This window comes from Cyprinodon tularosa, unplaced genomic scaffold, assembly GCF_016077235.1.
Source record: "Cyprinodon tularosa strain WSP-4 unplaced genomic scaffold, ASM1607723v1 ctg333, whole genome shotgun sequence".
Taxonomy (NCBI): domain Eukaryota; kingdom Metazoa; phylum Chordata; class Actinopteri; order Cyprinodontiformes; family Cyprinodontidae; genus Cyprinodon; species Cyprinodon tularosa.
This window is the reverse complement of record NW_024039045.1, coordinates 1,009,109-1,034,489: the sequence shown is the minus strand read 5'-3', so window position 1 is coordinate 1,034,489 and position 25,381 is coordinate 1,009,109. Positions and strand designations below refer to the sequence as shown.

At 38.8% G+C, this 25,381-nt stretch overlaps 2 protein-coding genes across 4 annotated transcripts; both read left to right on the top strand.

Annotated features, from left to right (window-relative positions):
- The first annotated feature begins 687 nt into the window (after positions 1–687).
- On the top strand, positions 688–5,067 carry LOC119789242 (serine/arginine-rich splicing factor 6-like). 2 transcript variants are annotated; one of them, XM_038294059.1, is made up of 6 exons: positions 688–926; positions 1,280–1,413; positions 2,949–3,070; positions 3,183–3,385; positions 3,477–3,539; positions 3,653–5,067. In XM_038294059.1, the coding sequence occupies exons 1-6, from the start codon at positions 820–822 to the stop codon at positions 4,152–4,154; spliced, it is 1,131 nt and encodes a 376-aa protein (XP_038149987.1). In that variant the 5' UTR covers positions 688–819; the 3' UTR covers positions 4,155–5,067. The 2 variants fall into 2 exon arrangements, with proteins under 2 accessions (XP_038149987.1, XP_038149986.1); XM_038294058.1 differs by having other exon boundaries at positions 690–926; positions 1,280–1,440.
- Positions 5,068–7,025: 1,958 nt separating this feature from the next.
- Positions 7,026–24,814, top strand: l3mbtl1 (L3MBTL histone methyl-lysine binding protein 1). 2 transcript variants are annotated; one of them, XM_038294027.1, is made up of 21 exons: positions 7,026–7,216; positions 8,589–8,773; positions 9,006–9,132; positions 14,185–14,353; positions 15,570–15,708; positions 15,858–15,906; positions 16,232–16,320; positions 17,155–17,259; positions 17,412–17,547; positions 18,098–18,189; positions 18,533–18,684; positions 19,697–19,773; positions 20,069–20,154; positions 20,252–20,362; positions 20,522–20,663; positions 22,491–22,593; positions 23,048–23,236; positions 23,326–23,375; positions 23,916–24,073; positions 24,158–24,220; positions 24,622–24,814. In XM_038294027.1, the coding sequence occupies exons 1-21, from the start codon at positions 7,051–7,053 to the stop codon at positions 24,754–24,756; spliced, it is 2,523 nt and encodes an 840-aa protein (XP_038149955.1). In that variant the 5' UTR covers positions 7,026–7,050; the 3' UTR covers positions 24,757–24,814. The 2 variants fall into 2 exon arrangements, with proteins under 2 accessions (XP_038149955.1, XP_038149954.1); XM_038294026.1 differs by having other exon boundaries at positions 20,051–20,154.
- Positions 24,815–25,381: the final 567 nt, after the last annotated feature.

The following is a 25,381-nucleotide window of genomic DNA, read 5'->3' as shown; positions in this document are numbered from 1 at the left end:
GGCCTTTTGGGATTTTAATCTCTACCAACTTTGCACATAAGAGTTCTGAGATTTGGATCTGCTCTAAGCAAATGTATTTTTCCTCTCAATTTTCCCACAAATATACATGCTCTTTTCAAAGTTTTTTTTTTTTTTTTTTTTGATTGGAAAATATGGTTATTTAAAAATTGCACCTTAATGTTTCAAAACTGCTTTTTTCAGATGGTTATGTAACATTTCCAGTTTTTACCATGCTTTCTCTATTTGTACTGAGGGTAAAAAATGCTCTTTAATTTATCATCACATTTTGTCTGGTAGGTTTTTTTTTTTTTTTTGCTTCCTTCTGGTAGAGAAATTTCTCTTAAGCTAAAATTCTAAGCAGCATGAATCGCATGTTTTCTTTGTCAGGGCATTCATTGAAATCCATCCATCAGCTCAGACTGGATTCATTCTGTCAAATCAATGCATCCCCTTAAAATCCACGTTTCTGTGATAGCGCAGCTATACCTCATCTCAATAGATTGGATTTCTATTCCATTCAAAGCTAAATTCAGATCTTTGGGTGTATAAAACCGATTACAAATTAGAAGCAGCAATGTCGGATATTAAAGATTTACAGAAATTATGCTCAATCAATGATTGGTAAACCTGCTTTTATTTTGAAGATCCCATACCGGAAGTACAGCAGTCGACCGTTACTCTTATTGGCTGGCATTGGCCTCGAGCGAAATCGTTCTTAATGGTTGTTAAAAGGTTGTGGGTGACGCAACTGGACCAACACTAGGAGCCGTTTGGAAGAACTCTCTAGAACAACATTAGGCTTGGCTAAAAATCCTAAACATGCCCCGAGTCTACATTGGCCGATTAAGTTATCAAGTTCGCGAAAAGGACCTTCAGCGTTTCTTCAGCGGATATGGAAAACTGATGGAAATAGACCTGAAAAATGGGTGAGTTTTTGCTAACTGTTTGAACATGCTATTAGCTTTGGAACCGCTGCTACGACTGACTGAAATTGTTAACGCTGTAATATCAAAGCTTCTTTTTTCAGCTTCTACATTTGGCTTTAAAACAGTAAAGCGATGATTGTTAAGGGCTAAGAGAGAGAATCGGAAACACATTTTAACCGTTTTTCGACCCCTTATAGCAAAGGTCTCATGGCCAATATGGCGGCTTTGTAGTTCCTATATTAGAGCTAGCGTGGACTAAGCTTGCCTGGCTTGATGTTTAATGCATACATGTAGCTGTTATTCATCAACATATGATTTGCTTGTCTATTTTTATAATGTTTCATCTTATTTAGCTATGGATTCGTGGAGTTTGAAGACAACCGGGACGCTGACGATGCCGTGTATGAGCTGAATGGAAAGGAGCTATGTGGAGAGCGTGTGATCGTCGAGCATGCCCGGGGCCCACGAAGAGATCGAGACGGCTACGGTGGGGGTTACTGGGGCGGAGGGCGCAGTAAGTACACTCTGGACTGGCAGATATTAATTCCCCTTTTACATCGGTGTCATGTTAAGGTGTAGATTTCAAAAGATGTTTTTAGCCTTTTAACTGTTTTTTTTTTTTTTGCACATTTGTCATCCAGCTGGCCTGAGTTAATTTCTTCAGGTTAACATTGTTGCTTTATAGCTAAAACGTTTGGATACCACCGTTTAAAGCATGCTTTTTTTATATGCATAAAGTATATTACATTCTTTTACTTAGTGTCTTTACTTTTATAAGCAATAGTTGGACTAAAAGCAATGCTTTTATTTCGCCAAACTGTTCTGTGGTCGTAATGAAATCAGTTTGTTTACTTCGTTATCTTTATGTAGCTCAAATCAGACTTTTTTTTCTAAAGATAACGAATCCATTAATAGTCGCTGACCTGTAGGTTTTTGCTCCTCCTGGTGCATTAATGGGAATGGGCAAATAACTGCAAGTCAGGCTTGGTGATGAGCTAAAATGCTCTTAAGTGTATTAGGGATTTTTTTTTCTGTTGGTAAAATCTTTCTAATATTTTATAAATTATTTATTTCACATGTAATTAAAATAAATATAGCAAATGTACATTGTTTGAGGTTAGGTTTTAACTAACATTTTTCTTAATTTGTGCATTGCTAATTTTAGCATTTATTTATATATATTTTTTTCCAATATATTAAACATTAACAAAAGTCCTTGATGTTTCAATTTGAAAGAGTCCAGCTGCGGGCTGAGGCTGAGAGTCCATTGAGGCTAAAGATGACTGGCTAAGATGACTGCCTGTCCCGTTTGGCCTTGGCTTTCACCTTACAATGTGTGTGTGACCTTTGCCCCCCTTGATCCTTGGCTGACCTTACCGGAAGCCATGATGACAGCAGCCTTTTGCCAATAGACCAGGGGTGATGGTGAGGATTGCCATTGGTTTTTATGTTGACAGCAAACATGACTGGATCGGCTGTAGTTGACAACGTACAATCTAAAGAAAATTTGTAAGTGCAAAACTGAAAAGGAAACAAAAAAGGATAGTGGGATTGACTAGCATCTGGCAAAATATCAGTTGACATACTTGTACAAATTTCACTGTACCATTTAGGCTCAATTCAGTCCACCAGCATCCTTGACCAAAGACAATGTGGAATTCTCCTCTCTCTTTGTTACAGGGTTCAGAGAACATGAAAGAACATCACTGTCCAGCTAAAATATTTCAATATGAAATATTAGTTAAAGGCATTGTTTTGCTGGAAATGGAAGCAGTGGTGTTCTTTGCAGCAGTAAACATCTTTATAATCTAAATGCTAAAGACTTAAAAGTCTTTGCAGTTCCTGTTAAATCTCTTATATGAAGTTCTCAGAAGGTAATAGGGATTGGGGGGACTCGTATTTCAATTTATTCCCCAGTTTGATCTGGCCTATTTTCATTCAGTAGTCAAGACTCGTAATTTTCTTGGCTGTTTGTATCTTGTTTGCTCTAAAAAATGTTTGCCTGTGCTATCGTCTTTAAAGGTAGTGGTTATAGCAGCAGCAGGAGCCGCTCTGGAAGAGACAAGTATGGACCTCCAGTCCGTACAGAGTACCGTCTTATTGTGGAAAACTTGTCAAGTCGCTGCAGTTGGCAGGACCTCAAGGTAAAGGATTTTTTTTTTTCTGTCTTTCATTTAAGCAACATTTAAAGATTGAAACTCTGAGCTTGTGTTTTATTTATGTTTTTTTTTTCTCTCTGTATTCTGTCTCGTTAAGGACTTCATGCGTCAGGCAGGTGAGGTGACTTATGCAGACGCCCACAAGGAACGAACCAATGAGGGGGTGATTGAGTTCCGGACCCGTTCTGACATGAAACGAGCTTTGGACAAGTTGGACGGCACAGACATCAACGGGCGCAAGATTCGGTTGGTGGAGGACAGACCGCGCAAACAAAGGTCTTACTCTGGGAGTCGCTCCAGGTTGGAATACTCATATCAATTTCTAAACCTAGAATTGATGTTTTATTAAAAGCTTCTTCTGAAAAGTCATATATTTGACTCATGTTGTCAGATCTCGAAGCCGACGCCGCTCCCGCAGCAGAAGCTCAAGGAGTCACTCCAGGTCTCACTCCAGGTCAGTTTAGAATTGAATATTAACTTGAAAGCAAACTGAGCTTCAGAATCTTTTTCTTAATTTAGGCAAATATACAAAACTTTATCCTAATTATTTGTCGTTATCGCCATCAGATCTCGTTCCCGAAGCAACAAGAGAAGGCATCGTTCTCGCTCAAGGTCTGACCGGAAGTCTCGTTCCAAGTCAGGAGAGCGGAAATCCCGTTCTGGCTCCCGCAGATCCCGTTCTGGCTCCCGCAAGTCCAAATCTCGCTCACGGTCACACAAGTCCCGTTCAGCTGACCGGAAATCTAAGTCACGTTCTAAGAGCCGCTCCAGGTCACGTTCTAAGAGCCGCTCCAAGTCACGTTCCAAGAGCCGCTCTAAAGTTAAGTCAGAGCGGGATTCTCGTAGCAGATCCAAGGAGATGGATGCTGCTGTTGACAAGAAGTCCCGCAGCCGTTCACCTTCCCCTGTGGAAAATGGCATGGAGGAGCGTGATGCCAAATCTGCTTCCCGCTCTCCATCCCCACATAAAGAAGAACGTCGCTCTAAATCCAGAGAGAAGCGTTCAGCATCCCGCTCAGTCTCCCGCTCAAGGTCTTGTTCAAGATCTAGATCAGCCTCTCAGGATTAGATGTTTGATAGTTGTTTGAGTTTTATTATAAGGCTGTAAATAATAAGCAGTGTCACATGTCTCTGCTTCCTTACTTTGTTTCCCTTCCCTCTTTAAAAGTGTGTTTTGACATGCAGATGATAAATGCTGATTATCAGGGCTGTTTTTTTGGAGTTGGTATTAAAACTTTCATCTGGGAAATATCTCATAATTGTCTTCCAGTTTAGAATTTCTCCGATCCCTTAAATTTAAACCTTTACTTTCCCCATAGAAATCTGTTTTTCTCAGAAGTGTTCACCAATCGTAAATCTGCTATCGGTACACTGGGTAGCATTCACTATAATACCCTAGATTATTATGCAAAGCAGGATATTTTGTTTTCTACCCACATTAAAAGTAGAGGAAGAATTGTCTGATATTGAAGCTTTATTATTTTTTTCTGTCTCCTGGGTAACCTTATTTTTTTTCTATCTTGCTTGTAAGAAGAATTATTCCTACATTTGAATAGCTTGCATTTTATGTGGGTTGTTAAGGATAATTTTTTATAGATTGAACATGAGCTCTGTTAATGGATGCATGTCCCCTACATGCTTAATTTATAAGTCGATTGAGGCAGTGAATAATATGTAGAAAATGCCTACATTGCAATGTTAAGTTTTCTTTGATGCTCTAAAGTCCTGTTGGGTTTTTTATTTTATCCCCAATTTTTTTTTTTTTTTTTTTTTTTTTTCCTTAAAGAGTTAAAGAACACTTCTCATGCCGAGTTTCTTTGTTTAAAGCTGGTTTCATTCACAGCTCAACTTTGATATTGTTCATTTGCCTCAGTGTGTGGATTGTTTTCTGAATGCAGCATCATTTTCTTGTCCAGATTATTTTTGCTCCTGATTAAGATAAGCTTGTTTTTATGTTCAAATAAAGATCTTAATAAAATTAATGGTGTGCTTTATTTATAAAAAAAAATGGCAGCAAAATCGACGTGACATATATCGTGCTAATTATATAAATGAAAATTGTTTTAGCAGAAGGAAAAACATCCAGCTGTGCTCTGGAAACTTACCTTAATTTAAAACTTGGCAATGAAGACTTTGACCGGTTTGCAATTGCTAGACAAACCTGAACATATTGGCTGAGGTGCTTTTAAAGATGGTGTTTCTGCTAAAGAATTAAAATCAAAGCGATCAGCTACTGTCTGGCTGCGCGCATGCGCAATCTGAGCTTCGGAGCCGCAGGGAAACAGCGCTGGTAAGCAGCTGAATGTCAGTTTCCCAAAATATGTTCAACCTTTCTACTTTAACATTTTATTTTAAAGCAGAAATAATGGGAGTTATGTTTATTTGCACGAGCCCCCTTTATGTTTGCTTTTTTATTTTTACGCACGTCCTTTTTTACGGTATGGATGCATCCAACCCAAATCCTTTTCGATCTGAAGGAGGGGAGGAAAACATATATTTTTTCAAATTATCACTGATGTTTTAAATTCTTTAAACAAGAAAGCTCTGCGGCTGCATTTTTTTTTACTACAGTGTCAAACATGCTTATGGTTGTGGGGATAAGATAATATTCATTAAATCTGCTTCTGCTGAAATTGGTAGGGAGTTTTTTTTATATATATATATATATATAATCGCAGACTTAAAAGGACTTGAAATGTTTTATCTTCTTATTTTTGGCTTATGGTTTTCTGATCCTCCGCCATTTTAACTGAAATGTTGTATTTTTGTGTATGTGTGTGTGGACTTGAAGCCCTGTGCGTAAATATTGGCGTGTCACCATTGTTGCCTTATTTTATTGGATGTAATGGATTTTTATTGGAAATTAATTTATACCGTTGCTATTTAATAAATGTGTAAAACGCAAAATTCTCTTGAGCTTGCCATATATTCTTCATTGCATAAATTCTTATCAAAGCATCCTTTCAGTTTTTTTATTATGTCTTTCGATAAATTAAGCAGATAGTATGTAAAAATAAATAAAATAGATCCCAGCCATTTATAAAGACTTTTACCTCAAAACTAACTCAATATTTGGATAAAGTCAAGAATCAAGTAACAGGGAATGATGTCAACTCTCCTTTAGAAAGTAAAGCTGGTTATAAAATGTTACCTGCTTTACTTTGCATTTTTACATTTGTGAACGCTTTATAGTGTTTGATTGTCGACAGACTGACCAAAACACGGTTTGAAGAGGTTTTTAAATCAAAAATCTGAAAAGTGTCTTGAATTTGTCTCAGCCCCCCCCATTTCCTCCAATACCCCTAAATAAAATCCAGTGTTATAGCTGCCTGTGGAAGGGACCTGATTAGTTAAGTTCACCTGGTTGTGATTTAATTAATTTTTCAGATCTTCTCAAAAGTAGCATTATAACAATCAGGAAATGTGGTTAGTGGATTGAAGAGAGGGTGGTGGGGAAGTTTAAGGCAGGTTATCAAACAATATCTCAGGCTTTGAGGATGTCACAGAGCTTTGTCCAATCCATCACTAAATTCCTGAAATTTGATGCTTGGAGTCTTACTTTCATTCTTACTGATCAAAAGCTAATTTGTAAAGAAGAATAGGCAAAAACTTCAGTAAGTAAATGTACAGCTCTTATGTTTGCCTCTAAAAACCTTGCAGCTGTTATTGTAGGGAAATGTCCTCCTGCACATTATTGTTGATGCAAATGGAGACAAACTATTTCAAATGTGTTAGGTGAACCATGCCTCTATACACTGTATGTCTCCCTTAGGTTGGTTTGCGATAAAATTTGAGCAATTAGAGAGATAAAAAGTTTAATTAATTGCAAAGCGCTGTGTGCTCAACAAAAACCATGGCTGCTCTTCAACCTCTCTTGGAAAGAAAAAAGGAAACCTTTGCAAGTCACTTTAAACCAGTCTCTGTTTTCTTATCAGCAGTCAGACGGTAAAGAAGAGCCCACCGATATGAGCGGCAAAGTAAACATGGAGACCCAGTCCAAAGAACCTGACGGCACACCTCCTGACCCATCGCCCTCCTCTGCTGGTGAGACCATCCTCATCTGCGACAGCGTCGCCAAGAAACCCCGAGCCCAGCCCCACGCCACCACCACCACAGCTCTCCTCCTTCAAGGTGAGCTTTGGTCTGAAGGCTGAGAAACTGACCCAGTTCCACATGCGCTAGTGTTTTATTGCAGTTAACCGAAGCTACCGAGCTCTCAGATTAAAAAATAATACAGCAGCTACCATTAGGACAAATCTAATACTAATAGATACACAGCAGCAGTCGACACCAACTTCTGTGAGGATGCTGATAAAGCTCAGATTTACGTTCATGGTGATCTCATCTTGCAAAATTTAAGATGTTTCATATTTCATATTGCAAAAATAACCCTTTAGAATGATTTAAGTCACCCAAAGGATAAAAATCGTTCATTCATCATGGTCATCAGAACTCTGTTGGATGATGGCTGGGCATCTTTTAGTGTCTGTTTACTTTTTTATCACTTTCCTTAAAAAAGTCATCTGATTTGAGTGGCTAGTTAGATCCTCCTTATTTCGTTTATTTAAAAACTCAGCTGGAATTTGTTCTTCTGTCTTTTCAGTGCAATCGTAATATGTGATTAGGAAGATTTGGTGTAAGGTGCTGTTATAAAGCATTTGTCTCCCTACAGATTTATTGCTAAAATTTTATTTTCCAATCCTCAAATTTAAGATGAACAAAGAAAATTTTAAAAGCAGTTAATCTAATTCTGAATAAAGAGGATAGAAGCTGTTCAAACTAACCTGACCTAGTGTGAAAAATGACTCTGCATTTGATAAAAATGATTTTTCCCTGGACTTTTGAAGGAAATATTCTTTGACAGAAGAACCTTTGAGTAACTTCAAGAACCGAAGTGTTCCTCTGTTCACACAAACTTATTATATATAATAGAAGAACTTGAAAAAAAACAAACAAGAAAGTTTTACATTACGTTATATAAAGTCTGGACTTAAATCCTATATAGATAGAAGCAGCCCTGTGTCACTGAACAGGACGTTCATATTTAATACCCTCCAATGTTGCAGAATTCTAACAATTCTGCTGAGAGTGGGACATTTCTCCAGTTATGTGTAAAAGACTCCATCCATCTTTGTTTGATTTAAAAAAATAATTTAAAGTGTATAATTTTATTAAGAAACCAAACGATATGGTAGACTTTTTTTTTACATCACTGCATGCAAACCTTAGAAATGGAAATCTATATTTCCTAACCGATTAGGTCTAAATTATAAGATCCTAATTTCTAGAGTTTATTTATTTAGACTATATATGTATTGTACAAATGTGTGTGTATAACTAGGATTATCTGCATAGAGAAATGCATCTTTTGGAAAGTGGATTATCTTTAAAACATTTTTTGCCAAAGCTCTATATATTCTGTCTACTTCTTTCTCTGCATTTTTATGAATGCCGTAGATTCTAATGATCTGTGTTTGAAAAATGGATGCTCTGTTTTCCGTAGCTCCTCCTGGTCACCAGAAAGTGGAACTGACTCAAGCCCTGGCAGTGGCAAACCCAGGGAAAGGCAGCAGACCAAATGAGATAGCTGGCCCCACCCTGACAGCACAGGTTGGGGGGGCTTGTAGCATCGTCCATGTCCTGGAGTGGAAGGAGGGGATGGCCATTCTGCCCAGTAGCAACCTGAAGGTGAGACCCTGCGAGATGCAAGCTGGCTCCTGTAAGATGCTCCTATGAAGTTACTATAAAATCATAATTGTTCTGGACAATTTGATGTTTAGAGATATTTAATATTTTACATTATGACTGAAAATTTTGAACCATTACTTTTTTGAGATAATAAAAACATAACTCTTTTAGACTTCTTTAAGGACGGAAGGTCTGACTTATTTTCACAAATGAGCTCCTCTGTGTTTCCCAGTTCTGTGTGAGTGATGTAGGGACTCTGAGCACACTGATAGCCCCAGGGACCACCAGCACCCCTGCTGACCCATCAGCTGGGACCTCTGGAAGAGCCATCGAGGCAGAAGGCCCTCCAGACAAACCAGGTAGATTCCCCAAAACTAGTAGAAACAGCTGCAAACAAACTTTAAAAAACCTCAATTTAAAAAAAAACATTTTCAGTTTTTTAACCAAACCAACTTAAAAATGATAATGTATAACCAATTCTCCATGCATAGCAGGAATTTAAATTTGAAAATATTTTCAGGAAGAATGGATTTTTGGCTTCACAAACAATAATGAAAGCAGAATTTAATAAATAACTAGAAGACAGTATCTGTCAATTATACTGCCATTAACCAAACTTTTACCTCCCTGTTAAGGTTTATTGACTTCCAAATGTTTATTTTAACCTTTCAAATTGTTTTACATGTTGTCAGATAAAAAATATATCTATAACGTTGGTATTTTATGCGGTAGATCCCCTTTTAGCATTTGGTAACACTGTAAGAGCTGCAGGGATCCGCAGCTCAGATGGGACAAACAAGACAACTACAAGCTGTGCAACTCCTATTTTTGCGCTTTTATTTAGAGATTTGCAGTTAGAAAGCCAATTTTGAAAGATGGTACTTTGGGATTAAATCAAGGGTCATGTTTAAAAACAAAAATTTTGCATTGACTTAAACATATCGCCCAATGATGGCAGCATGATGCTGTGGGGATGCTTTTCCTAAACAAGTAATGGATCAGATTTAAAGGGAAGACGGATGGAGGTAAATACACCGGTCCTGGAAGGATCCTTTCCACAAGCCTACAAAAGGCTGCAGATAAAAGATTTGATGGCAAGTCCAGAGCTTGACAAAATATGTGACCTCACTTAAAAATGTGATTTTTACATACCTGTATTTTCACGACCATAAGGCGCACCGTACTAAAAGGCGCACTCTCAGTTATGTGTCCCATTTCTGTATTTAACACACACATAAGGCGCACCGGACTATAGGGCGCGTTTTTTATATACAGGTACATGTCCTCTACTACCTTTAAATACCTCTACTGCGTATTTAAAAATACAGCGGGGGCAAAACTGAGTATGATTGTGCTTTATTCATGTATTTATTACAAAGTATTAATCAAACCTGGGAGCTGGCCGTGAGACAGACACATCGCAGATGACACAGCGCTGGGATCACTCCTAAATTAACTTAAAATCCTGAAACCTGCCGACGGAATATGTTCGCTTTTATTACCGGTATCCTGGTGCCTGCAGCTAAAATTATTTAGATGAAAAACACCTGCCAGCCACCGCGTGAACCCGCAGGCTGCCCGGCCTAGAGGCTGCTGATGAAGGGATTTCTACGGTCGGTGCACCGCTGGTATGTGGGGGTCTGAGCGCCTCCGACAGAAATAGATAATCTGGATGAACTGACTGCAATTATTAAGTTTTCAGGTGGACTTTCTCACTTAAAAACATATTAAAACTACTTTATTCCCACTGATCACAGCAAATATAGCTGCAAGATTTAGATTATTTAGATGAAAAAACACCTGCCAGCCACCGCGGTATACGCGGAGGAGACCCGGCCCAGAGGCTGCTGTTGAATTAATTTTTCAGGTAGAAAAATAGAGCGAGAGCAAAACTGAGTATGATTGTGCTTTATTCATGTATTTATTACAAAGTATTAATCAAACCCATCAAAGTCATCATCCTCTGTTTCTGAATTAAACAGCTGCGCTAAATTAGACATGCCAATTTCCCCTTCTTCGCTGTCAGAGTCACTTTCCGTGCAGCGCAGCTCCTCAGAAATAATGCCGGCTTTTGCGAAAGCTTGAACAACAGAGCCAGCAGACACGTTAGTCCAAGCATCTACAATCCATCCGCAAACGGTGGCGTAACTTGCCCGGCGCTGCCTTCCACTTATCCTGAAACTGTGGTCTCCGTCTGTCATCCATCGCTCCAACGCCGCTCGCAGCCTTACTTTGAACGGCCGCTTCACACCGATGTAGAGCGGTTGAAATTCCTTTGTCAGACCCCCCGGGATAACGGCGAGCACAGCGTTCATTTGATTCACCTTTTTTTTCACATCGGCTGTGAGATGGGCACGCAGCGATGGTGATGCGTGGAAAAAACCACCTGGTCTCCTCACATACACCTGCCTCAGCCACGCTTTCATCATCTCCTCATCCATCCAGCCTTTTTCATTTGCGTTAATATCATATGTCATCAAAGCGCTGTGTCTGTCTCGCTGGCAGCTCCCAGATCAGCTTCTCTGATTGGTTAATGCGGCGCGTCCAGCAGCAAAACTTCAATTTTTCCATCTCGAGCAGCAGCAGCGCGTTAAACGCTCCCGAGGCGCTGCGCCTGCTGCTCAAAACGTGCTGCAGGACCTTTTGCTGCACCTATACGCGCGTCAACCATTGACTTTGCATGTAAACTCGCTGCTTCTGCTGCACCTGCTGGGTCCGGTTCACACCGATGTCGAGCGGTTGAACAGCGAGCACAGTGTTAATTTGTTTCCCCATGTTTTTCACATCAGCTGTGAGATGGGCACGCATGGAGTTACATATTAACAGCGATGGTGATGAGTGAAAAAAAAAACACCTGGTCTCCTTACATTCAGCCACTCTTTCATCATCTCCTCAATGAGGTGGTCTCAAAAGTCGCAGTTACAACACACATAGGGCGCACCGCACCAAAGGGCGCACCGCACATTTTGAGGGGAAAAAAAGACGTTTAAGTGCGCCTTATAGTCGTGAAAATACGGTATATTTAGGGATGAACAAGTAAAACTTTTTTTTACCATTAGGTGTGAGAGAGAGAATCCTGGAACTCTTGTATAATTAAATGCAAGTGAAAGGTAGTTCTCCAGAGATTAAGGTTGTAGTTAATATATTTAAATTTGATCTAAATAATGTCCCTTGGGATTAGATTGGTCATACTTCCAGTCTAGACCTTTTACTGCAGCTGATCAACAAATGTCAGCTCCCAAAGGAGGGGTTGGGACATCCAGAGGGGAGGTCACAAGACACCAAGTTAGGGGGTCACAAGATCTTTGTGATGTGCTCCCTGAGGTATATGAAAGGTTAAAATACACTATATTGCCAAAAGTATTTGCTCACCTGCCTTGACTCACATATGAGCTTAAGTGACATCCCGTTCCTAATCCATAGGGTTCAATATGACGTCGGTCCACCCTTTGCAGCTAGAACAGCTTCAACTCTTCTGGGAAGGCTGTCCACAAGGTTTAGGAGTGTGTTTATGGGAATTTTTGACCATTCTTCCAGAAGCGCATTTGTGAGGTCGCACACTGATGTTGGACGAGAAGGCCTGGCTCTCAGTCTCCGCTCTAATTCATCCCAAAGGTGTTCTATCGGGTTGAGGTCAGGACTCTGTGCAGGCCAGTCAAGTTCATCCACACCAGACTCTGTCATCCATGTCTTTATGGACCTTGCTTTGTGCACTGGTGCACAGTCATGTTGGAAGAGGAAGGGGCCAGCTCCAAACTGTTCCCACAAAGTTGGGAGCATGGAATTGTCCAAAATGTCTTGGTATGCTGAAGCATTCAGAGTTCCTTTCACTGGAACTAAGGGGCCAAGCCCAGCTCCTGAAAAACAACCTCACACCATAATCCCCCCTCCACCAAATTTTACACTTGGCACAATGCAGTCAGACAAGTACCGTTCTCCTGGCAACCGCCAAACCCAGACCCGTCCATCAGATTGCCAGATGGAGAAGCGCGATTCGTCACTCCAGAGAACGCGTCTCCACTGCTCTAGAGTCCAGTGGCGGCGTGCTTTACACCACCGCATCCGACGCTTTGCATTGCACTTGGTGATGTATGGCTTGGATGCAGCTGCTCGACCATGGAAACCCATTCCATGAAGCTCTCTGCGCACTGTTCTTGAGCTAATCTGAAGGCCACATGAAGTTTGGAGGTCTGTAGTGATTGACTCTGCAGAAAGTTGGCGACCTCTTCGCACTATGCGCGTCAGCATCCGCTGACCCCGCTCCGTCAGTTTACGTGGCCTACCACTTCGTGGCTGAGTTGCTGTCGTTCCCAAACACTTCCATTTTCTTATAATACAGCTGACAGTTGACTGTGGAATATTTAGGAGCGAGGAAATTTCACGACTGGATTTGTTGCACAGGTGGCATCCTATCACAGTTCCACGCTGGAATTCACTGAGCTCCTGAGAGCGACCCATTCTTTCACAAATGTTTGTAAAAACAGTCTGCATGCCTAGGTGCTTGAATTTATACACCTGTGGCTATGGAAGTGATTGGAACACCTGATTCCAATAATTTGGATGGGTGAGCAAATACTTTTGGCAATATAGTGTATATGATGTGAAAGAAAAAAAATTATTATACCATGGAATAAGTTGATGTAACATGTATTAGCTTATTTAATACAGCATTCAAATTTTAAATATACCAAAAACTGTTAAATGCACAATTTAATTCCCCATTAGTTAATGAAAAATACATTTACAATGATGAATTATATAATGAAATTGCATTTTGAAATAATCTATTCAAAATGTAGTACACATCACTTCTTATGTATGAATAAATACAGAGTGAAGTAATTATATGAATTGTTATGGGGTCACCAGTCAGTCGCTTTGTTGTTTTTGTGGTCCCAGGCTGAAATGGTTGGGAACCCTTGGTTCATTCAAGCAGAACTGAAGGGATCTTAACTGATTTACAGTATATTATGGATTCTACACATCAAGGGCTCTGGAGACACATTTGGTCAGGATGTGGTGTTAAAGTGCAGAAAATGAGCTGCAAATTATTTTAAAAATGTGGCTTTATCTCACTGAACCAAGTAGCATTAAATAGGTTAATTGCATAAGATGTTTTCTGTAACACTCAGCCAGCGTGTGCAAGGGTTAAAGACCTCCACCAAATTGAACTACTAAATGTAGCCGGAATTTGATCATAATATTTAGTGTTTGCTGCAGATTGAAATTACCTTCTCCTTCCAATGATCCACCATGTGTTCACTGGATTAAGCACAGATTAGGAAGGATTACATCAGTGACAGCAGAGCCCCCCTGGAGCAGTGAAGAGGCTGCAGCTGCACGTCCACATTCAGCAATAATAAGGCAGCACAGTTTTCTGTTAACTAGGCATGAATTCTGATTCTTCGCAGTCCCGGAAGTGTCTGTTCCTGTCAGTGCTGTGAGAGCTGCAGCTGTGGAGCCAGAGAGGCTGGTTCCTGTCAAACCTGAGGTCCAGGTGGGGGCAGAGCAGCAGAACCATGACCCGAGAGCACAACGGGGCTACGTGGAGGAGCTCCGAAGGGACCCCATCCTGGACAAGTATGCTACTAAGTACTACTGTGTTTTTAATGGACTTTCACATAATCATTGAACTTTATTGATCTCTGCATTTAACCCATCCCCTTGGGGAGCAGTGGGCTGCCATCGTGGGGTACCCAGGGAGCAGTGTTGGGCTAAGCGTCTTTGCTCAGAGACCCAGAGTGGCAGTCTGTGGGAGTGGGGCTTGAACTCAGAACCTCAGGATTCCACATCCACTCCCCCTGCACGCAAAAAGAACTGTTTGATTTATTGAATTATTTAGAATTCAAATTTAGAATTTAAATTCAGTTAAATCATGTAAATTACACTGCCAAAACTGATATGAAATTAGTTTAAAAAAAAAAACTTAAAATATATACTTACTTTTCATTTTAGCAGACAATAAAATGATTTGCAAGTGGAATTAGTATTTTTGCCCTAAAGATAAGATGGTTACATATTATTCACCTGAAATTAGGAAATTGAGTTGTTTTTTTATTATTTTAAACGTGAATTATCATATCCCTCATGTAAAATGTCTGACTAACCTGCTCAAATAGGGAAAATATGCTTATTTCAAGAAAAAAAATACTTATATTTAACTTTTGCAGTGATCGATTTTGATCTCATGTAATTTCAACTTGTATTTTTCATTGTTTTTCAGTTCATTTTGATTCTATCAAATCATAGTAAATTCAGTTAAATCATGTAAATTACACAGCCAAAACTGAGATAAAATAAGTTTTAAAAAATCTTAAAATACAGACTTGATCTTAATTTTAGCAGACAATAAAATGATTTGCAAGTTGAATTAGTATTTTTACCCTTAAAATAATAATTACATATAATAGTTACATATTATTCACCTGAAATTAAGAAATTTAGTTGTTTTTTCTTATTTTAAACGTAAATTATCTTATCCCTCATGTATAATGTCCGACTAACCTGCTCAAATAGGGAAAATATGCTTATTTCAAGAAAAAAGCTTCTTACATTTCACTTTTTGCAGTTATCATATTTGATCTCATCTAATTTTAAATTTGTATTTTTCATCTTTTTTTTCAGTTAATTTTGATTTAATCAAATCATATTAAATTCAGTTAAACTGTATCATATTAATCAAGCTGAGTTCATAGTTTGATAATCTTTCCATTCAGTTAAATTTGATTTCATTTGATTCTTGATTAATCCTGAAGGGAAATTAGATTTTCTGCTTCATATTTCTTCTGCATTTCAGGAGGAGTGTCAGTGTGGAGAAGGTTCCTGCAGGCGGGAGGGTGTCCTCCCTGAACCCAGACCACCTGAAACCCATGAGGAAGAGGAAGAGGAAGGAGTACCTGAGCCCGTCTGAGGAGGATTCTGACATGGAGTGCACGGTGGGACAGCAGTTTGGTTTCTATTTACACTGCAGTTAGTGTTAAGCTCTCCATTCTAATGAAATTTAAAAGGTTATTTAATTTCTAACTATTTTCTCAAATAAAACTTTTTTTTTCTATAATGTTAGATATTTTTTCTTATCTTCTAGGATGAGAAGATGGATTATTCTAAAGCTGATTGCCGGCACATCAGAGGAGGTTATTGCTTCCTTTCATCTTCCTCTTAATTTAAATCTTCTTCCTACATTTTTTAATTGTTTGCCAGTTTATTTGCTTAAATTGCACAAATAAGTTTTAGAATAGCTACACAGAAACTGCAAAACGATGGGATCAATGAATATCAATACAAGGTTTAAATACTGACTCCTTTGGATTTTCTAACTTCTTTACTTCCTTCCTAGTCCCTGTTTAATTGCATACATAATTTTCTTATGTTACTTCTGTCTATACTTCAATCTAGTCCCCTAAATGAATGCATCAGGGCTGCATAAAGTAACGATCTGATTTTCATTCTTTTGAGAAGGAGGAGACAGCAAGACTGAGCAATGGACGTGGGCTCAGTATCTGGAGGAAACCAAATCTGTTGCTGCTCCTAACAAACTCTTCCATCAGGTATTTATCTTATTCTTTTAATTTCTTGCTGCATAGATACTATATAGTTATCATCCCTGAATTAGGAGGACTTTAATTATCTGTGGTTTCAGCTTTAAAAAGTCCTTTTGGACAGAATTAATCTGCAACTAATGAAGAGAAAGCCTTGTTGAAAGCAGTTTAAACAGTTTGTATAAAAATCCTTTGGATTGCATTTTGCATTGTCATCTAGTTCCTCTCAGTGTGGAAAGTACAATAAAATGGAATAAATATGAACTAAATTCTTTATCAAATGTGTTCAATGATGCTGCTTTGAGTTTAGTTTCAGTTCTACTTACACTAAAGCAAGAGGTTTACCTTAAAACCAAGTCACAATTCCCTACCCAAAATTACTGAATATTTAAGGTTCCAATGTTATCACTATTGATAAAACCACAGAATAGAGAACGCCACTGAAAATTAAATGAATTTAAAAATAACTTTATTTATTCTTTTCACAAAATTGAGTTTAAATCTGAGTCTGCAGGACGTAGGAATAAGTTAGAGGCCTGAATGTGACCATCTAGAAAAGCTAACATTTTGATAGTTTATCCTGTTCTTAAAATACTTTTTCACTATTCTCATTGTGCCTAAAGATAAATTTAGGACAACCTCCAACCCAGCAGTTGATACCTAAGAGAGCAAAATCATGGATTACTGATCTGCATTTCTCAGAAGATAATCCTCAAAATAGTTGCAGTTCTTTAAATGGGAAGAGCTCATTATGAGATTATGCTGCTACTGTAAAAGTGTTTTCAGTTTTGTTTATGTAGTTGTTTTAAAAGTGAATGAAGAGCTTGTTCTCCCCGTGTTCAGGCACAGAGAGTTCCCACCGTGAAGAACGGCTTCAAGCAGGGGATGAAGCTGGAAGGCATTGACCCGCAGCATCCGTCTATGTACTTCGTTCTCACTGTGGCTGAGGTGAGCTGCACTTCCAATTATACAGTCTGTGACTCCCAAAGGCTGCAAGGATTCACGTTGATTAAAAATGCCAGTCATTTCCCAGACTCGGAATACAGGATCAGGTCAGGCAGCCTCTTCCAGCTCCTGTGATTTGTGCTGTAATCACGCAGGTGTGCGGTTACCGGCTGAGGCTCCATTTTGACGGTTACAGCGACTGTCATGACTTCTGGGTGAATGCCAACTCTCCCGACATCCACCCCGCAGGCTGGTGTGAGAGCACCAACCACAAGCTGCACACCCCTAAAGGTCAGAGGTCATGGTGTCTGTAAACCAAAGCAAAGAGCATTCTGGCTGAATATTCATGAGGTTTTGCAGGTTTTTAAGTTGCCTTTTTTGTAAGAACTATTTCCGCTTAACAAAATGTCATCTTCACGGAGCATGAGTTATTTCTTTTGTTTCCATGTTTTATGTAATTTGCTGCGGTTCCCAACAAATGCGCAAAATTTCAGAGGTTTGAAAGGATTTATGTCACATATGGATATGATGCAAGACATTACAATAAGATGGAAGGAAAAATAATGCATGGTTTTAAAATAATATTTGTTTGAATTTCGTGTGATGTGCTGTATTAAGTTCTATTTCATTAGCATCTGACCAGAGCATTTTCCTCCATAGATGTCATTTTCCCCCTAAACTGGAGGGGGAACTCCATCAATGGCTTCCTTCTTTCCCAACTTTCTCTCTTGCTTCTGTTCTGATCTCCTGTGATCGGTGTTGCCCTTACCCAGACTGTTAGATGAGCATAAATACCAGTATAAAATGAGAAACTGATGTTCCATCCCTGTTTTCCCTGCAGGCTGTAAGGAGGAGGAGTTCACATGGAACAACTATCTGAGGATGACTAAAGCTCAGGTTGCCCCCAAAGAACTTTTTGCCAGTCCTGGCAGGGTAAGTGCTGTTCTACGTTCAGTATGAATCAACCCAGATATATAAACTAAAAACATCTTATTTAGAGCCAGGAAACTGGTAGCTACTTAGAAATACAGTTTTTGTTCTGCTTTTCTCTAGTTTCACACTTGTTTAGCTGAATTATCTCATAAATATTCAATGTTTGTAGAATTTGAACAGATGATGTTGATCGAAAGGAAACTGTTTTTTAAAGGACATTTATAAACTAATGATGAATAGAAAATGATGACCTTTGATATTTTAAATAATCTCCGAATTAATCCTAAGGTGTTTAATCTTTAACTAGTGATACTTACTGATTCCTTTCTGCTCTTTTCTTTAGATGGATGTGAAGTGTGGTTTCGAGACAGGAATGAAGCTGGAGGCCGTCGACCGGATGAATCCTTCACTCATCTGTGTCGCAACTGTCACAGACGTGGTGGACGACCGCTTCCTGGTTCATTTTGACAACTGGGATGATACATATGACTACTGGTAAGCCTGGAGTTTGCTGGTAATTTCACCTCTTTGTCTTTTCTTAGCTTTGTGGTTTTATGTGGCTTTATTCACATGAACCAGACAATAGAGAGAAGAAGGAAGACATGCAGAACATGGTCAAAATATTAGGAATCAATCTTAATTGGCTTCACATACTGGCTGACTGCTCTGCTACTACACTACATAATATGAATGATAATATGGGACGAGTTATTTGCTGTAATCTACTAAAAGTTTTTTTTATGAAAAAATACAGACAATTTTATAATAATATAGAGATAATATAGAGTTATAATAATGTAGAGAGATATAATAAAAAAAACACCTGAATGCAGAGTTTTAATATAATTATATTAATGTATTATGTGAAAATAAAGCGATCCAAAATAGCTTGACTCTGTTTTAGAGCGTTATGGTCTTTTTACTGTAATACACGTGGAGGAAACTTCTGCCCTCAACTGGAAATGAGTCTTTAAGACTTACAAGGATTTTTGGCCGTATCCTCTTTTCAGAGTTTTTTTTATATTCATACTCTTTGGATCTTTTGGAAGCATTAATGGGGTTTTTTCAGGACATGCTCTGCTGTATTTATATACAGGCTTTGACTAGGCTCTCCAAAGCCTTCATTTTTGGTCTTTAGGTCAATTCAGTGGTAGACCTATTAGTATCTTTTAGTTATTTTTTTGCTTCCTCACCAAACCGCATTTGTCTTAATTATCATCTCATATCGATTCCCTGTCATGGTAAATGGTAATTGTTAAATTAGAGGTGAAAGACTCTTTATATCCACATAGGACCCCAGTAAATAAATCTTTATTGTTCAAATATTTTGTTTTTAGGCTTTAAACTATTTTAATATTCATTTTCATGTCTTTTCTTACTTACTTCCTTAAAACAACCGTTTCTGTTACCCAGTCACTTGACTTCGGTTTTTGCAAGTTTTTAATCTAAACTCGTTGAATTTGAGGTTTTTCTAATCCAAAGTTTGTTCTGATATTAACCTTTGAAGGTGTGATGCCAGCAGCCCGTATATTCATCCTGTCGGCTGGTGCCAGGAGAGGAACCTCCCACTAACACCACCCCAAGGTGACTATACTACCACTGATCAATAATATTTAGCTATGTTCTTAGACCATAAATGCTTAAAATAGCCATATTTAGCCTGCCTTCATGGCTTTTACATTTATAGTTTTTAGTCCTTTGATTTCATTCTTTTCATGTTTGGACATATTCTTATGTTTCCCGATCTGCTATCAGTTAGAGAAATTATCAGAAGTTGCTGATGTAAATTTTTGAAATATTTTATGCCGGACGAGAAAACTGTTTGCAGGCAGTAAACTGTAAATATTCACAGCTTAAAAAGTGTTTCCCGCTGATCCAGATTATCCCGACCCAGGCCAGTTTACCTGGACGCGGTACCTGGAGGAGACCGGTTCTAAGGCTGTGGCTGCTGATGCCTTTAAAGTGGTGAGAATATAAAAACAAGAAACCTTTTTGATCTGCAGCTTACATAGAACATGTTTGCTATAAGCGTGTTTATGCTACATGTTGCGATGGTCTGCAGAGGGCTCCTCACAGCTTCCAGCCTCAGATGAAACTGGAAGCTGTAGACAAGAGAAGCCCCGGTCTGATCAGAGTGGCCACAGTGGAAGAAGTAGAGACTCATCGCATTAAGGTAATTCTCTTTGTTTGGGTGGTACTCCTCTTAGACCTTGTCTGCCTTCATTTGGATCAGTTTGCATCACATTTACAGTCAGCATATATTCATAGACGGAGGCTCAGCTGTGTGTATTTCATCTCCAAACTAGGCACCAATTTATTTTTCCTTTCCCAGGTTCATTATGATGGTTGGAGTCATGTCTACGATGAGTGGATGGACTCAGATCACCCAGACATCCACCCAGCAGGCTGGTGTGAAGCAACTGGTCACCCTCTGAAAGTTCCCCCTCGGGACACTAAAAGTCAGCAACCGCACGGTAGGACTGGAGATCCTGAGGCTGCTTTGAATCCATCTTAGAAAGCCTGTGTGTTTCTATCATTTGCAGATACCGGTACCCTAATCTTCCAAGTACAAAACCGTTTCCTTTCAGATTCTTTCACTTTTCCCTTTTTTCTCACTCTTGAAGGTTATCAGTTAATCAACCAAATTCGACAATTAGGCAAAGGACCCTGATATTAGAAATGTTATTTCTCAAATAATGCATTTTATCTTATTTATTAAGAGAAACGGTTATCAAAACCAGCACGGTTATACCTGACTTCCTTGTTAAATCGTAACGTAGCTCTCATAAACCACATTTAAGTGCTTTCATTTCCCAGCCCTGATTACTGCCAAATCTGCAAAACAAAGATACAATCAAGACTAAACCTTCTTAAAAACCAACGCATAATGTCCCAGTCTTACATGAGAAACAAGGTCATTCAGACTTGTTGGTCTGAAAAGAGGCACAAAGTTGTTTTTAGGGCTTAAAGAATGAAGTGATTTACAGAAAGAGCCGTTATCCGCATTTGGAGAAGACAGTCGTGAAACTTCCTTGAAGTAATTGACAAAACACAAATTTCTCTAAAAAGCCCATTTCACCCAAAAACCTCTTTAAACATCCTCTAATACTATGCTGTTCCATCAGTTAAGGTCAGAGGTCGTGATTGAATGAAAAGAAAGAGGTAAAATCTGCTCCATGGGAGAGTTTGAAGCTGAAAACCACTGTTGACCTCACAATACTCTGGAAAATATATTTCTTGGACTGATATGATAAAAGTAGAATTCTTTTGAAGATTTTCTGTCCTGAAGCATCCGATGTTGAAGTCGGAGCTGAATGATTTAATTCAACTGAACCATGACTTCTGCTCTCTGGCAGAAAACCCTGAAGGAAAACCCTGTGGCTACAGTTCCATGTGATTATGCAGCAGGAAAGTGATCTGAGCCACATAAGCAAGTGCGTGTCTCCAAGACTCAAAACAGAACTCAAAACAGAAGGTTGTAGAATGACCTAATAAACCTTCGTATGAATCCGATTGAGCTAGAGTGGTGTGACTTTAAAATAACTTTTATTCTCCCCTTATGTAGTTTAATTAAGCAAATTATGCAAAGCAGAGAGGAAAGCACTGATGTAAAAAAATTATTGTCATCACAAATACTCGATGGTAGCCTGTCCTCCCAGTTAACAGCTGCTGATCTCTTTAACCCTAGAGGCTTTTGGGTACCTCAGGGCTGAAACCATTTATCGGATTAATCAATTATTGAAATAACTATCAACTAATTTAGCAATCAATTAATCATTGAATTGAATATAGAGACTATAAAACAGGCCTTTAACTGACAGAGCAACAGTAATTGCACCAAAATTTTAAGAAATAAATAAACATATTACCTTTAAGATAAAGAAAACTTTTCCGTCTGTCAATATGCTCTATCCAGTTTTAGTTTCACCTGGTTTAATTTCGTACAAGGTCTTTTTTAGGGACCTTTGGCTATACGATTATTAATCAATTGATGGAAACAAATAATAACCAGATTAATTGATTTGCCAAATAATCGTTAATTGCCCACCTTTTTTAGTTAGCTTTTCCCTTAAAAAATGAAGCAGATATCTGAAATGTGTTTTTAACTCAGGCTCTCTTTTTCTGATACTAAACTGATGCTCTGAGACATTTAGTTCTTTAAAAAAAAGACAGAAGAAATCTGAAACAGAGCCAACCTTTCTTTTGACAGCACTGGCCTACATCCAGGATCCAGGTTAACGCATCTTAGATTTTTCTCTCTTCACGTGACAATTTCCCCATTTTATTTTGTAAACATTTAGGTGTGAGAGAGCCTCCCACTACGGGCCAGAACCCCTATCCGACCACGGTTCCCTGCAAACCCATCAGCCACCCCAGAACCAACAAGTACAGTTTCCACAACAGGTCAGCATGGAGCTAACGGCTCATTTCTTCACATGAACAAAACCGTACTGGAACACTTTCTGCTAAATATGCAAAGACATATGTGTGCATCTCTGAAAAGAAGTGGCAAACAAAAAGTTTAGAGCAAAAAGGAACATCTCAAAGGGAAAGTTGATCAAATCTTATAGAGTTAGTAAAAAAAAAAAAAAAAACCTAAACAAAATGTGGAAAGCTTAAATATAGGACTGAAATCTAACTCCTCTGCAGAAACTAAACAAAACAAGAAGCTTTACGAAGTGTCAACAAACAGTTTGTCATGAGCTGATATATTTGGAATGATCTGTTTGAATCTTAACACCTAAATCAAAATATTAATATATTTTTTAAGATAAATAAAACTGAATATGAAGCCTCATAAATTCTCTAGATGGTTGATTCTCCTGTACTCCTCTTTGGAACTCTTTCTTTGGAACAGGAAGTGTCCGACTCCAGGTTGTGATGGTTCGGGTCATGTGACGGGCCGGTTCACGGCCCATCACTGCATATCGGGCTGCCCGCTGGCGGAGCGGAACCAGGGAAGGCTGAAGGCCGACCTGTCGGATTCTGAGTGCAAGAGGAACCTCTTCTTTGGCCAGAGGACTAAGAAAGCTCATTACCGTGGCAGGTAAACAAACGCTCACGGCTGCAGATACATGCAATTCTAATGGCTGCTAGATTCCTTTAGTGTCAAACAGATATTTTCCTGTTTTGAAGGATTGGCCGTCCACCCAAATACAGAAAGAACCAGCAAAGGGACTACCAGAGTAAGGTTTCGTCTGTTTTTATATCTATATCACAGCATTCTATTTATTTATTTATTTATTTATTTATTTATCTTAATTTATTTACTAAGCATTAATTTATTCATTCATCTATTTATTTATGAAAACTTTTCAAGACAATAAGGATGTCCTTTAACAGGCCGTCCTTTGTTATAATTTGAATATATTTATAATTTTTACTATATAAGTGTTAATATATTACCAGACAACTAAAACTGAAAAAAAAGGTTAAGAAAACATTTTTGGTGAAGAGCAAATCAGAACACCCACATTTTTTCTTCGTTAAAGTGAAAAAGTGAGTCAAGAGAATATCACAGATTATAAAATGTTACTTTTGTACATTGGGCTGAGGAGAAAAAACAACTAGATTTTTGTTCATTGATCCAATTAGGTCTCTAGAGATGAAAAAAAATAGCGTTTCCTTTTTTAAATCCAGAGTTTTGGGGAGGAACAGAGAGCCTCAGAATCCAGACTATGCTTTAGCCTCCAGACAGTTTATTTTTATGTGGGCCTTTTCTACAGGCATGTCTTCAGACGGAGGCTATCCGTCCCTCTTCGTGTCCGCTCTGAGCGGCCAATCGGACCGAACCCTCTCTCTCTGCTGGGAGCAGCACTGTAAGCTGCTACCAGGGGTCCAGGGAATCCACGCCAGCCAGGTGGCAACATGGAGTGTTGAGGAGGTCAGCAAACGTCACAGCTTTACTTTCCTCTTCATTTATTCCTTCTTCTCTCTTTGATCATTATGTCATTTCTCAACTTTTCAGGTCTTCAGGTTCGTCCAGAATTTGATTGGCTGTGAAGATCAGGCTCGTCTCTTTAAAGAGGAGGTATAACCACCATGAATGATGATATTAATGATGATGATGTCCAACAACTGCTTGGTTAAACAGCTTTTTAAATATATTTTTTGTCCTTTTAAGTGTCTCGGCAGTTAAGCAATGATCAGAACCACTGTGTTTGATAGTTAAAGCCACAAAACAATTACAAAAGGATTCAAAAGCTTTCATGCTTAGAATGCCTTTTAGGAAACATCAAGGTCATTGCGCACATAATGAGTGAAAACAGTAAACCTTAGTTTATTGTTATCAATACCTGAGCTGAAGATAAAAAGTTAAACATTGTAGATATTTGATGTTCATTTATGAGAGTAATCCCTGGTGTTTAAGAAAAAAAATAAATAAAACTAAGCTCTCCTTAATTTTGGACTCTTGTTTGTTCTATTCTCCAGATGATTGATGGGGAAGCTTTGCTGCTGCTCACCCAGACCGACATTGTGAAGATCATGAGCATCAAACTAGGGCCTGCCCTCAAGATCTCCAATGCCATCCTCATGTTCAAGACCACAGATGAGGGGCTCAAGTGATATCACCCTCCCTCACTAGAGGAGATCATCGTGTGCCAAATCCATTCTGTAGCAGGGGGAAAAAAAGAAGAACCCTGAATATGTTTTTTTTCCATGTGTTTGGTGTCTTGTGCCCATCAGAGAGAGGGATGGGGAAAGGCTGGACTGGATCATAAAGAAATAGAAGAAAAAGATGTGTTAGAAAACAGTTATAATCTTTACAACTAATGAGGATTCCTGGGATGTTTGAAAATCGGTGGAAGAAAGCTAGTTTAGCTAAATGTCTGGTTCTTGCCAGCATAAAATGATTGCCTCAGGTGTGTTTGAGTTAAACGTAAGCTACACATCTTTTTTTTTTAGCTTAAAGGTATAGTGGAGGATGTCCTTTTTCCAGGTGGATCATCTAAATAAGTGGTCCACCTCATTGTCAATCATTCTGATGATATGTTTACGTAAGGCCGTCCTACGTGCTCGTCCCCATTTTCCCTTACCGGTGGTGAGTCTGACATAGTGGAAAATCTTCTTTTGGAAAGTAAGCTTGTATGAGCGAAGCAAAAGGCACCTTTAAAACAGAGCGTGCACAAGGAGAAACGGGCTTGTGCACGCTCTTGTACGCATTTAATAGGCATTCCCTCTCGGGAGCGGT